General features: G+C 43.3%; 1 protein-coding gene across 1 annotated transcript in view; it reads left to right on the forward strand.

Moving 5' to 3' along the window:
- cracr2aa (calcium release activated channel regulator 2Aa) overlaps positions 1 to 14,730 on the forward strand; it is a gene marked incomplete at its 5' end in the record, with an annotated part of 78,278 nt that extends 63,548 nt beyond the window's left edge. The window contains 2 exons of the mRNA XM_043708892.1: positions 651 to 727; positions 13,571 to 14,730. Of these exons, the coding sequence (XP_043564827.1) occupies positions 651 to 727; positions 13,571 to 13,661 (168 nt within the window). The remainder of the gene's footprint in view (positions 1 to 650; positions 728 to 13,570) is intronic.
- Between the last annotated feature and the right edge of the window lie 410 nt (positions 14,731 to 15,140).

Genomic DNA, 15,140 nt, shown 5'->3' on the forward strand with positions numbered 1-15,140 from the left:
AAAAGGGACTGGATTAGGGTGGGATATCTGGCCGGCATGGACTTGTTGGACTGAAGGGTCTGTTTCCGTGCTGTACATCTCTATGACCCGATGACTCCAGAGGGCCAGGGTGGCATAGTGGTTACACTGTAAGACTAGTACGTCACTGGTTTAAATCCTCACAGGTTTGCTGGAAATTGAATTCAAATTCTGGAATTGAAAGCTCGTCTCAGTAATGGTGACCATCATCAATTTGTTATTTTAAAGCTTATCTGGTCCACTAATGTCTCATAAGCAAAGAAATCTATCATTCTCACTTGGTCTGACCAACAAGTGACTCCAGACAGATTACAATGTGGTTGGTTTGTAACTGACCTTTAAGATGGCTGTGCAAGTCACCCAGTTCTAAGGCATTTAGGGATGGACAGTGAATGTAGGCCTTGCTAATGATATCCATATACTCTGAAAAGCAGATAGTTTTAAAAATGCATAATATTTCTACCTGCTTTACTTCTAATGCTTTTCCCTTGGTCTGATCTGATCCTCCTGTTAATTATCTTGGTCTATCTTAGGATCATTTGTGTTCATGAATTTTGAATTCTGCACATGTTGAGTTATTGACCCAGGAGCCTGAAGCAGCCTCATTATACTTCCACCTTTTGTTTTAACAGGAATGTAATTTGATTTTCTATGAGTGCAGTGCCTTCTCAGGTGTCAATATAACCGAATCCATGATGCATTTGGCCAGGTAAGGTGGTAAATTCATTAAATCAGAAGGTGATTAACATCTGATTCATTGATTTGTACATCTTAATGATTATATCACAAACAACACAGTGACAATATAGAAATTATGAAACTAAACCTTGGTTCCTAACAAAGTTCAAATGCAGAGTGACATGGAGAAAGCTTAACGAATTTTTGATTCTATCACACTGTAACATTTGTGTTCGTGCTGCATGAACCTAGCTAAATATATGTAGCTTGGAACTGGTTTTAATATTATGGTCTAGATTTGTTACTAGCACTTTTAATGAATTAGTCTACTGATGCTAAAGTCACAACGATTGGAAAGGCTGAACTGAGAAGCAAATGATTTTAAAAATTGGCTCATCCGTTCGCAGGTTCTCCCAAACTCTCCAGACATTTTAAAGGGAGAAAATAAGACTTATCTATGAATAAATCTGAATATTTTGCATTCTTGCTTATACATAAGTTCACCATGTATGAGATGTAAGACGTTTTAGAAATATTCACCTGGAGTAGACAAAATGGGGAATGGGATATTCCCAGGGACAATAATGGCTCTGAGAAGGCTTCAGAAGGGAAGCAGCCCAGCATCTGACTCTGTCCATGGTCAGTCCTGCCAACTGCATGTGCTAACTGCACCTTAAACCTTCCAAAGTTAAAGGACTTCAAAAAGGGTCTTACCATCAACAAGTGTCATCCTTGTTCTGAGGAACTAACACATGCATGCACTCACGCACATAACACATGTATGCACATATACGTACACAGACATGCACATACTTGGAATATTGTGTACAGTTCTAGTCACCGCATTATAAGAAGGATGTGGAAGCTTTAGAAAGGGTGCAGAGGAGATTTACGAGGATGTTGCCTGGTATGGAAGGAATGTCTTACGAGGAAAGGCTGAGGGCCTTGAGGCTGTTCTTGTTAGAGAGAAGAAGGTTGAGAGGTGACTTAATAGAGACATACAAGATAATCAGAGGGTTAGATAGGGTGGACAGGGAGAGCTTTTTTCCAAGTATGGGGACAGCAAACACAAGGGTACACAACTTTAAAGTGAGGGGGGGATAGGTATAAGACAGATGTCAGAGGTAGTTTCTTTAATCAGAGAGTAGTAAGGGTATGGAATGCTTTGCCTGCATTGGTAGTAGATTTGCCAAGTTTAAGTGCATTTAAGTCGTCATTGGACAGGCATATGGACATACATGGAATAGTGTAGGTGGGATGGGCTTCAGATTAGTACGACAGGGTGGCGCAACAGCGAGGGCCGAAGGGCCTGTACTGCGCTGTAATGTTCTATGTTTTATGTTCTATACAGATAAAAACACATGCATACACACACACAATATACATTTGGGAACATTGGCTACGCATAGGCAGAGCTCTGTTATCTGCTAGTAAGCTAACGCTACTAAAATGATAGCTCCCATGTGGACAGGAGCATAAATATTTCAATGAGTAAATTTATCTGCAAATGAAAAAAAAATATTTTAATCCATTTTACGACAAAGCTCTTTGTGAGAATAATGCCACCAGTGAATCTGCAGTTTTATTAATATGATAATCTGTAATGTGTGAAAATATGCTGACATTGCTGCTTCACTCTGGAGCAAATAGGAGTTCTGGAATATGCTTAATTTTGAAGATTTCACATTGAGCTGGTTACAATGTGGAGTTGAGAAGCAGCTCTGTTGTTGTGATTTATCAGAATGGCAGAAAAGACTCGAGGGGCTGAATGGCCTCTTGTTTTTATGTTTCTTCCAGCCCAATATAAAGCAGCATGAACGAGGATCCCCTGAACTGTTAAATTGCCTTCATCTGGCATTTGACATTATACATACATTGTCAAGGACAGTGCCCCCCCCCCTCCCCCCCCAAGATGAACACTGAGTCCTTTTGGTGTCTAGCTGCAGACTACAGAATATGTGTAATCATTAACCCTCCCAATCCCTGTTGAGATCATGATGCCAGGAACAATTCATTATTGGAGTAACTAATGATGTCAGCCAGGTCAACCTCATAGAATAGGATCCCTGATTGGGGCTGTTAATCTGATATGATATGATAATCAGGGAGTCCTGGCTGACAGATATAAACAGAAGTGTCATAAGTCCTGTTCACTCTGAGATTTGGCTCTGTGGGAGCTGGATCAGTGTCAAGGACTCTCCACATGTAAATAAAGGGTGACTTGGTGATGAGATACCGGTGGTTGTGGAGTTATTTCAATCAGCATTGAAGTAACAAACAGCAGAAACAAAATCAGATACATTGGAGTTGTAACAGGCTGTTGGTCCAATCAATTTCACTAGAGGGCATAATTTTAAAGTGAGAGAGAAATGATTTAAAAGGGACCTAAGGGGCAACGTTTTTCACGCAGAGGGTGGTGTGTCTGGAATGAGCTGTCAGGGAAAGTGGTGGAGGCTAGTACAATTGCAACATTTAAAATGCATCTGGATGGTTACATGAATAGGAAGGGTTTAGAGGGATATACGCCAAATGATGGCAAATGAGACTAGATTAGATAACGTTATCTGGTCAGCATAGACGAATTGGACCAAAGGGTCTGTTTCCGTGCTGTACATCTGTCTGGCTCTGTAGCTCTATGTTGATATTTATCCTTCAGATGGACAGAAGCCTAATCCCCTGAAACAGCCTGGTTCCCATATTCCCTTTTTCAGAGCTGATAGAGGTGGGAATGTATCAAAAGGTGTAGGTTTTCAACTGTGACTACAATAAAGGCCCACTGAGCCTCCCCACCTCTACGAGTATTTCACTCCTTTGTGCATCCTATCCTCTCAATCCAGACACCCAGCATTCATTAAATGTCCTCTTCGCTGAATCTAATAATTCCAGCTATACTAACCTTGTTGTCCCTATCTGTTTGTGCAGAGCAGCAAGAGCTGTTTGTTCACCACTGAATGCTGCCCTGCCCCTGACTGCCTTCCACCCTGAACCCCACTCCCCTACTCCCAGCCCTCAGTCCTCTCTGCCCAGCCCCCGCTACCCCCTGCCCAGCTCTCACACCCTTCCACCCTGGACCCTGACCACCACACCCCTCTGCCCTGACTCACTCCTGTCTATCCTGCCCCCACTGCACTCCGCCCTGCCCTAGTCCTCTCTGCCCTGGCCCTTGCTCCCCCCTCTCTGGTCTTCCTGGACCTTAGTCCCCTCCATTCTGGCCTGAGCCCTTTGCCCCTAGTCCCCTCTGACCTTGTGCCAGTGACCTCTGTTCAGATGAAGCTCTCACAAATCCACATGATGTTGCTTAGAATCATAGAGATGTACAGCAAGGAAACAGACCCTTCGGTCCAACTTGTCCGTGCCATCGAGATATCCCAACCCCATCTAGTCCCACCTGCCAGCACCCTGCCCATATCCCTCGAAAACCTTCCTATTCATATACCCATCCAGATGCCTTTTAAATGTTGCAATTGTACCAGCCTCCACCACTTCCTCTGGCAGCTCATTGCATACATGTACCACTCTCTGCGTGAAAAAGTTGCCCCATAGGTCTCTTTTACATCTTTCCCCTCTCACCCTAAACCTATGCCCTCTAGTTCTGGACTCCCCCATCCCAGAGAAATGACTTTGTCTATTTATCGTATCCATGCCCTCATGATTTTGCAAACCTCTATAAGATCACCCCTCAGCCTCCGACGCTCCAGGGAAAACAGTCCCAGCCTGTTCAGCCTCTTCCTGTAGCTCAAATCCTCCAACCCTGGCAGCATCCTTGTAAATCTTTTCTGATCCTTTTCAAGTTTCACAACATATTTCCGATAGGAAGGAGACCAGATTTGCACACAATATTCCAACAGTGGCCTAACCAATGTCCTGTACAGCCACAACATGACCTCCCAACTCCTATACTCAATACTCTGACCAATAAAGGAAAGCATACCAAACGCCTTCTTCACTATCCTATCTACCTGCGACTCCACTTTCAAGGAGATATGAACCTGTACTCCAACGTCTCTTTGTTCAACAACACTCCCTAGGACCTTACCATTAAGTGTATAAGTCCTGCTAAGACTTGCTTTCCCAAAATGCAGCACCTTTCATTTGTCTAAATTAAAATCCATTTGCCACTTCTCAGCCCATTGGCCCATCTGATTAAGATCCCGTTACAATCCGAGGTAACCTTCTTCACTCTCCACTACATCTCCAATTTTGGTGTCATCTACAAACTTACTAACTATACCTTACTAACTATGTTCACATCCAAATTATTTATATAAATGATGAAAAGTAGTAAATCCAGCATCAATCCATGTGGCACTCCACTGGTCACAGGCCTCCAGTCTGAAAAACAACCCTCCAACACCACCCTCTGTCTTCTACCTTTGAGCCAGTCCTGTATCTGAATGGATCATTTTCCCTGTATTTCCATGAGATCTAACCTTGCTAATCAGTCTCCTGTGGGGAACCTTGTTGAACACCTTACTGAAGTACATACAGATCATGTCTATTCACTCTGCCCTCATCAATTCTCTTTGTTACTTCCTCAAAAAACTCAATCAAGTTTGTGAGACATGACTTCCCACACACAAAGCTATGTTGACTATGCCTAATCAGACCTTGCCTTTCCAAATACATGTACATCGTGTCCCTCAGGATTCCCTCCAATAACTTGCCCACCACCGATGTCAGGCTCACTGGTCTATAGTTCCCTGGCTTGTCCTTACCACCTTTCTTAAATAGTGGCACCACATTAGCCAACCTCCAGTCTTCCGGCACCTCACCTGTGACTATCGATGATACAAATATCGCAGCAAGAGGCCTAGCAATCACTTCCCTAGCTTCCTACAGAGTTGTAGGGTACACCTGATCAGGTCCTGGGGATTTATATGCCTTTATGCATTTCAAGATATTCAGTACTTGCTCCTCTGTAATATGGACAGTTTTCAAGATGTCACCATCTATTTCCCTACATTATACATCTTTCATGTCCTTTTCCACTGTAAACACTGATGCAAATTACTTTTAGTATCCCCCCATCTCCTGCTGCTCTACACAAAGGCCGCCTTGCTGATGTTTGAGGGGCCCTATTCTCTCCCTAGTTACCCTTAATGTCTTTGTAAAAACCCTTTGGATTCTTCTTAACTCTATTTGCCAAAGCTATATCATGTCCCCTTTTTGCCCTCCTGATTTCCCTCTTAAGTATAGTCCTACTGCCTTTATACTCTTCTAAGAATTGACTCAATCTATCCTGTCTATACCTGACATAGGCTTCCTTCTTTTTCTTAACCAAACCCTCAATTTCTTTAATCATCCAACATTCCCTATACCTACCAGCCTTTCCTTTCACCCTAACAGGAATACACTGTCTCTGCACTCTTATTATTTCATTTCAGAAGGCTTCCCATTTTCCAACCATCCTGTTACCTGAGAACATCTGCCCCCAATCAGCTTTTGAAAGTTCTTATCTAATACCATTTAAATTAACCTTTCTCCAATTTAGAACTTCAACTTTTAGATCTCGTCTATACTTTTCTATCACTATTTTAAAACTAATAGAATTATGGTCGCTGGCCCCAAAGTGCTCCCCACTGACACCTCAGTCACCTGCCCTGCCTTATTTCCCAAGTTTTGCACCTTCTCTAGTAGGTACATCCACATACTGAATCAGAAAATGTTCTTGTACATACTTAACAAATCCCTCTACACCTAAACCCTTAACACTATGGCAATCCCAGTCTATGTTTGGAAAGTTAAAATCCCCTACCGCAACCTCCCTATTATTCTTACAGATAACTACATCTCCTTACAAATTTGTTTCTCAATTTCCCACTGACTATTAGGGGGGCTATAATACAATCCCAATAAGATGATCATCCCTTGCTTATTTCTCAAATAATTTCCCTGGATATATTTCCGGGAATATCCTCCCTCAGTACATTGACTCCCCCACTACCTGGATGACACCTCCTCACACCCTGCCTCCTGCAAAAATGGTATACCTTATTCCCAATACCTCTGCCTCTGCTGCATCTGCTCCCAGGAGGACCAGTTCCACCACAGATGGCCTCCTTCTTTAAAGACCAAAATTTCCCCTCACATGTGGTTGATAATGCCCTTCAGTGCATCTCATCCACTTCCCGCACGTCCACCCTCGAACCCCACCCCTTAAAACCACAACAAGGACAGAACCCCACCGGTCCCACTCCTGCCCACAGTCCTCACCTTCCACCCTACCAATCTCCATATATATAGCATCATCCTCTGCCATTTATGCCACCAACAAATGGACCCCACCACCAGAGAAATATTTCTCTCTGCACCCCTATCCGTTTTCCAGAAAGTCCGTTCCCTCCCTGATTACTTGGTCAGGTCCACGCCCCCAAAAGCCACCCTTCCCTCACGGCACCTTCCCCTGCCACCGTAGGAATTACAAAACCTGCTCCCACACCTTACAAGGCCCCAAAGAACCCTTCCACCTCCACCAATGCTTCACCTGCTATTCCATGCATGTCATTTACTGCATCCGTTGTTCCCGATGCAGTCTCCTCTACATTGGGGAGACAGGATGCCTACTCACAGAGCGCTTCAGAGAACATCTCCAGGACACCTGCAGCAACCAACCCCACCCCCCGACCAAACACTTCAACTCCCCCTCCCACTCCACCTGCAGGCCCTGGGCCTCTCCATTGCCACTCCATAACCACCCCCGATGCCTCTGCCTCAGGACCCTCCAACCTCAGGGCATCAATGTGGATTTCACCAGTTTCCTCATTTCCCCATCCCCCACCTTACCCAAGTTCCAACCTGCCTGCTCCTCGGATGCTGCCTGATCTGCTGTGCTTTTCCAGCACCACACTCTCGACTCTAATCTCCAGCCTCTGCAGTCCTCCCTTTCGCCTCTCCCTTATGAGAACATTCTGCACCCTCTCTGAGACATCCTTGATCCTGGCACCAGGGAGACAACACACAATTCTGATTTTTCACTGCTGACCACAGAAACATCTGTCTGTGCCTTGGACTAGAGTCCCCTAACACAATCGATCTCATGGAACCCGTCGTATCCCTCATTACATTAGAGCCAGTTACAATACCAGAAAATTGGCTGTTTGTGCTACATTCCCCTGAGAATCCATCACCCCCTACATTTTCCAAAACAGCATACTTGTTTGAAATAGGGATAGCCACAGAAGACTCCTGCACTACCTGCCTCCCTCTCTTACCTGTCTTGGAGTTAACCCATCTATGTGACTGTATCTGCAGCTTTCCCCTTCCTATAGTTGCCATCCAACATATCCCCTTGCTTTTGTAAATTCCAGCTGTCTCTCCAACTGATACATTTAATCTGATAGGATTCGCAACTAACAGCATTTATTGCAGTAATAATCCTCAGTAACCCGTAAACTCCCCCTAAACTCCCACATCCAACAAGAAGAACATATCACTCTACTAAGGGCCACTTTAGCTTCTTCCAACCTGCAGACCCAGAAAATAGCACTGTCTCATTCCTCGACAAAACACTGCTCCAGGCTAACTTAATACTTACGGCTTATATTTTTAAGTTTAATCAAGAGACATATCACAATAAAACATATAATCAATAAAGAACCCATTCTACTCACTACTGCAGACTTAAGCAAGGCCACACTTAAAACTGTTCACATATCTATTTCTGTGCCGTGACCTCCCTCAAAAAGGTTCCTCCAAGATCAGTTGTGAATTTCACTGTTTGTTAATTTTCCCAGACACCCTCAGATATCCAGTGATACATGATATTCAACAGCAAGCTCAGCTTCCCTCCTTTGAAGAGGACACCCACACAAGATTCCTCCTGGCTTCTCAGAAGCTGCTACATACCAGAAATAACGGTGAACACAGGGTTAAGTGAGAGGGAGGGATTGAAGCAAATCCATATTGGTAGAGAAATGGTGTTGGAAACACTCTTGTGAATGAAGGTCAATCAATCCCCACGGCCTGATAATGTACATTACAGAGTACTTCAGGAAGTGATCCTCAAAGTGCATTGGTGCTCATTTTCAAGGTTCTTTAGACTCTGAAACATTCCTCCAGATCAGAGGGTTGCTATGTAACCCCATTATTTAAAAGCCCTTATTTAGGAATTAGAGGCAAAATAGGGAATTCTAGAGTAGTGAGTCAGTAATGAGGAAGATGTTAGAGTCTATCATCAAAGATTTTTTAACTGAGCACTGAGAAAACAGAGGTAGAGTCAGACACGCTCATCCTGGATTTATAAAAGGGAAATCATGTTGACAAATCTACTAAGTTTCTTTGAGGATGTAACTAGTAGAATTGACCAGGCAATGTCAGTGCAGTATTTATTTATTTGGACTTTCAGAAGGTTTTTGACAAAGTCCCACAGAAGTGATCAATGTGTAAAACTAAAACTCATTGGATTGGATTTGTGTATTGGATAGAAAATTGGTTAGCAGGCAGGAAACAAAAAGTAGGAATAAATGTACCTTTTTTTTGAAATGGCAGACAGTGATGTGCTGCAGGGGTCCAGCCATTTACAATATACATTAATGATTTAGATGAGGGAATTAAATGGAATCTCTCAAAATTTACAGATGACGCAAACCTGGATGGAGAGATTTTGTAGTGGGAATTGGGCAAGTTGATTGAGTGGGCAAATGCAGGGATGAGGCAGTATAATGGACAGATGTTAGGGGTAGATTCTTTACTCAGCGAGTCGTGAGTTCATGGAATGCCCTGCCAGTAGCAGTGGTGGGATCTCCATCTTTATGGGCATTTAAACAGGCATTGGAGAGGCATATAGAGGATAGTGGACTAATGTAGGTTAGGTGGGCTTGGATCGGCGCAACATCGAGGGCCAAAGGGCCTGTACTGCGCTGTATTTTTCTATGTTCTATGTTCTATAATGTAGATAGAAGTGAAGTTATCTACTTTGGTAACAAAAACAGGAAGGTAGATTGTTATTTGAATGGCTGTAAATTGAGAGAGGGGAGTGTTCAGCGAGGTCTGGGTGTCCTCGTGCACCAGTCCCTGAATGTAAGCATAGGTGCTACAGGCAGTAAAGAAGGTAAACTGTCTGATGGCCTTCATAGTGAGAGGGTTTGAGTACAGAAACAGGAAGGTTTGTTACAGTTGTACAGAACATTAGTAAGGTCAGACCCAGAATATTGTGCGCAGTTTTGGTCTCCTGATCTGAAGAACGATATTCTTATGATAGAGGGAGTACAACGAAACTTCATTAAAGGAGATATTGAGTTGGTTAGGATTGCATTAACTGGAGTTTAGAAGAATGAAGTGTGATCTCAAAAGCCTATAAAAGCCTAACAGAACTAGATGCAGGAAGGATGTTCCCAATGGTGGGGGAGTCCAGAAACAGGGGTCATAATTTAAGGATAAGTGGTAAATGGTTAGGAATGAAATGAGAAATTTCTTCATCCAGAGAGTGGTGAGCCATTGAAATTCATTACCACAGAAAGTGGTTGAGGCCAAAGCATTGTGTTTTCAGGAAGGAGTTGGGTATAGCTCTTGTTGCTAAAGGATCAAGAGATAGCGGGGGAGATGGGTGGGATTAGGATATTGGGCTAAATGATCAGCCACGATCACATTAAATTATGGAGTAGGTTTGAGGGGTCGAATGGGCTACTCCTTCCCCTATCTTGTATGTGTCCCTGTTTCTGCTGTGGGCAGTCCGTCGCTCAGTGTTTAGCACTGCTGCCTCACAGCACTGGGGACCCGGGTTCAATTCCACTCTCGGGCGACTGTCTGTGGAGTTTTCACATTATCTGTGTGGATTTCTGCTGGGTGCTCTAGTTTCCTCCCACCGTCCAAAGATGCGCAGGTTAGGTGGATTGGCCATGGGAAATGCAAGGTTACAGAGATGGGGTGAGTCTGGGTGGGATACTGTCCGGACAGTCATTGTGGACTTGTTGGGCTGAATGGCCTATTTCCGCACTGTAGGGATTCTGTAAACGTCTTTGTTTCTACTCTGTTGACAATGCCACATGCTCCTCAAATGGAATGAAAAGCAGTTTGACCCTTACAGGAATATCAACACCTAGCTTTCTGGAAACTAATGGGTAAGGAGACTGAGTTGGAAAGTGATGTGAGATGTTACAGCCATAGTATAATCAAATGACACAGCAGGCTCAATGGGATGGATAAGCTATTTTTGTTCTGACATTCCAACCCGTCCTCACCTGATCTCTGAAGTAACTAACTGAAGATGAAGAATCATCTCGACTGCTCTGTCTCCATGGATGCTGCCTGACCTGTTGTGATCTGTGGTATTTGTTGTTTTCATTACAGATTCCAGCATCTGCAGTAATTTTCTCCTGCTCTAATATTAACTGAATCTCATTCACTGCAACAGCTCATGCTAGTTGAGATCATCGATGCCTGTTCCTGATTAAACCGTGCATTTTAAATGTACTCTAATTTTAGCTTGAATTATGGACTCTAAGTGATTATTCACACCTCATGTTTGACTAAATGGCCCCCAATTAACTTTCATTCGAACCTGAAATGAAGGTGTTGCATCAGCCTATCTCCTGGCTCACATTACAGTTTGCACATTTAGCGAGTGATAATGAAGAGACAGAGCTGATGGCTGTATCCGAGACCGAAGTTTCCACTCTATAGATACTATTATTCAGAATGACAACTCCCTGACGGTGCACATGAGGGAGACCATGTGTTACTGCTGCTGAACTCTGGCACTGGGCTGATTATGGCTGCCATTCACATTGAGTTCCTAGTTAAAGGACTTCTCCACTATCCCTCCTCCGTCACAGTTACTCATGACTCACACAAACTCATCCTTTCAATTAGTAAATCAAACAAAAGCTGTCCTTGTAAACTCAGAATGGACAAACATAGAATCTCTACAGGGAGAAAGAGAGGACTGCAGATGCTGGAGATCAGAGTTGAAAAGTGTGGTGTTGGAACATTTCAGCGGGTCGGGCAGCATCTGAGGAGCAGGAGAGCCAACATTTCTGGCATAAGCCCTTCATAAGACCAAAATGTCAAATCTCCTGCTCCTCAGATGCTGCCTGACCTGCTGTGCTTTTCTAGTGCCACACTTTTCGACATAGAATCTCTACAATGTGGAAGCAGGACATGCAGCCTACATTGAGCCTCCAAAGAGCATCCCACTCTCTATCCTATCCCTGCATTTCCCATGGCTTATCCACCTAACCTACACATTTTTGCAAGGAAACCAGAGCATCTGGAGGAAGCCCACGCAGACAAGGGGAGAATGTGCAAACTCCACACAGACAGTCACCCAAGGGTGGAATCAAACCTGAGTCCCTGGTGCTGTGAGGCAGTAGTGCTAATCACTGAGCCACCATGTTACCCTTCTTGATTGGAGTTTATAACATCCTGATGGTCTTGACAAGATGGACGTGGAAAGGATGCTTCCTGTCATGAGTGAGTCCAGAAACAGGAGACACTTTTAAAATTAGAAGTTGTCCTTTTCCAACAGAGATGAGGAGAAACTCTAATTTTAAAACAATGTCTCCTGTTTCTGGACTCACTCATGACAGGAAACATCCTTTCCACGTCCATCTTGTCAAGACCATCAGGATGTTATAAACGCCAATGAAGAAGGGTAACATGGTTTCCTTGGGAACTCTCTGCCTCATAAGGCGGTGTAAGAGGAGTCATTCAACATTTTATAATGGAGCTGGAGAGATTGTTTCTTTGGGAGTGGAGTCATGGGTTATTGGGGTAGATGGGAATGTGCAATTTGGAATGCAAACACATCTTAGAGGAGCAAATTACTGCAGATGCTGGAATTTGTACTGAAAACAAAAGCTGCTAGAGATCATAACAGGTCAGGCAGCTTCCATGGAGAGTCAGCAAGCTAACCTTTCAAGTCTAGATGACTCTTCATCAGAGCTGATGTAAAGTGTGGAGGGGGCAGCATTTATTCAGTGGTGGGGAGGGGGAGGGTGGAGTGCTAGGGGAGAAAAGGTGTTGATTGTTCGGATTAAGTGATCAGAATAGACGTTCCAATCACTTAATCTGATCTAATCTGAACTATCAACATGTTTTCTTCCCCAGCACTCTACACACACTACCCCCTAACTATGGCATAAATGATGTCCCCTCCATACTTCATATCAGCTCTGATGAAGTCATCTAGACTTGAACTGTTAGCTTGCTCGCTATGGATGCTGCCTGACTCGCTGTGATCTCCAGCATTTGTTGTTTTCATTATAGAATGGTGGAGCAGACTTGAGGGGCCAAAGGATGTACTTCAACTTCTAATTTGTATGTTACTGACATGGAGAAATAAGCAAGTGTCTCTCTTTCTCTCTCTCTCTCTCTCTCTCTCTCTTTCTTCCTTTCTCTCTCTCTCTCTCCTCTCTCTCTCTCTTTCTTCCTTTCTCTCTCTCTCTTTCTTTCTCTCTCTCGCTCTCTCTCCTCTCTCTCTTCTCTCTCTCTCTCACTCATGTGGGGGTCAAAGATGGACACAAGCCGAGATTTTTCTCTGTTCAATTCTGATTGCTCATAAGGGTTACTTTATGACTTTATCTGCTCTAATTATTGTAAGTATTTTATTTATTAGTTTCCTTACCAGTAACTTCCTGATCTCCATTGCCCTTTCCTGTATCCCAATACAGAGCTGCCAGCATTGATAAGGTTTTGACCAGGATAAAATCAGTGAGTTCGCATGCTGTACGTTTCTGCATTTCAAAACATTAATCATCTCTGCTCCCTTTCCAGTTATTTCTTCATATCTGTGAAGCAGCAATCACAGGACTGCAGTGGCATTGACTTATTATGAGATTCCTTGTTTATATTTTCTGAAAGTACAAAATCTTTTTGAACTTGCAGCCCACGTCTTCTCTGATACTCTGACAGACATTTATTTGATCTGTTTATTCAGACTTCTGAAGGAACTCGAAGATAAGGAAAAGGAGAAGATTGTTGAGCTGTGTGAAGATTCTCCCAAACAGAAAACTTGCTGCTCAAAATAATGAGGAGCATTTGTCACATCCAATCACCAGAGGAGCCTTTGTGTTACCTGAGAGGAACACACTTTGTGCTATTTACATCTCACTGCAGGATATTGTAGAGAACATCTGAACGAGAAACACAAATTGAATTTCAGTTGATGTGTCAGCTGGCAACTTGATCATTAGATCCTTCAGCTAATGTGATGCCATTTAAGAAATGTGCGGCTTGTTTGAGATTGGGGATTCTAAACTCCTCCAGCAAATACAATGGGACCATTTAAACAGTAGCTGATGGTAAGTGACAAACTGGATGCAGTAGGAGTTTATAATTTAATCCAGTTATTGCACAAAGTGAAAGGAGCCTTGGAACTTTGAATTTGTATTTTGTCTGGTTGAGTCCTGTACCCCTTAAGTATCTGTCACAGCTTCTGTTTGTGTTGGAGAGTCTTGGAGACTAGGCTGAGAAATCTGTGAAATGTGTTAAATTCTATACATTCAGCTTCTGGAAATGCAAAGGAAAAACCCGGTGTTTTAGTATGAAGATAGAAGAAACTCAATAGCAGAGAGGGTATAACAAGCAAGCTTGGGAAAGATAATTGTTTTTTCATTCTCACATAGGATATGGGCACTGACAGCAAGGTCAGTATGTATTGTCCTTTCCTGATTGCTTCTGGAACTAACAGCTTGTCGAGATTATTTGACAAGGTTACTCAAGCATTAATCACTTTGTCATAGATCTGGATCACATGTAGGCCAGACTGGGTAAGGATGACAGATTTTCTTCCCTAAAGGGCATTGGTGCCAGATGGTTTTTCAGGAAAACTGATGATCGTTTCACAGTCACCATCATTGAGACTAGCTTTCAATTTTTGGATTTATGAATTCCACCAGTTTTTCACAGAATCCCTACAGTGTGGAACAGGCTATTTGGCCCAACTAACATTGACCCTCCAAAGAGTATCCCACCCAGACCCATTCCCCTACTCAATTACTGTACAGTTCCCATAACTAATGCCCTTAACCTACACAACCCTGAACACTATGGGCAATTTAACATGGCCAATTCACCTAAGCTGCACATCTGTTGGACTGTGGGAGGAAACCAGCGCACCCAGAGAAAAACCATGCAGACACATGGAGAACGTGCAAACTCCACACAGTTATCTGAGGTTGGAATCGAACCCAGGTCCTTGATGCTGTGAGGCGTCAGTGCTAACCATGGAGCCACAGTGCTGTGCTGCTTATCAGGTGCGATTTGAATCTGTGCCTGAATCCCTGGATTACTAAATCCAGTGACATTATCACAAATAATCTATCCAATGATGCAACAGAACATTTTGAAGATAGTTCCCAAGTAATTTTTAAGCTGACTTTATTGAAAGTAACTGTGGGATATTGTGAGGTTGTGCAGGTAAAATCAACACCAGACGATGTTTACACACACAAAAACAAATATTACTGGAAAAGGTCAGCAGTCTGTCAGCATCTGTGGAGAGAGAT

Source organism: Chiloscyllium plagiosum, chromosome 19 (assembly GCF_004010195.1).
Source record: "Chiloscyllium plagiosum isolate BGI_BamShark_2017 chromosome 19, ASM401019v2, whole genome shotgun sequence".
NCBI lineage: Eukaryota > Metazoa > Chordata > Chondrichthyes > Orectolobiformes > Hemiscylliidae > Chiloscyllium > Chiloscyllium plagiosum.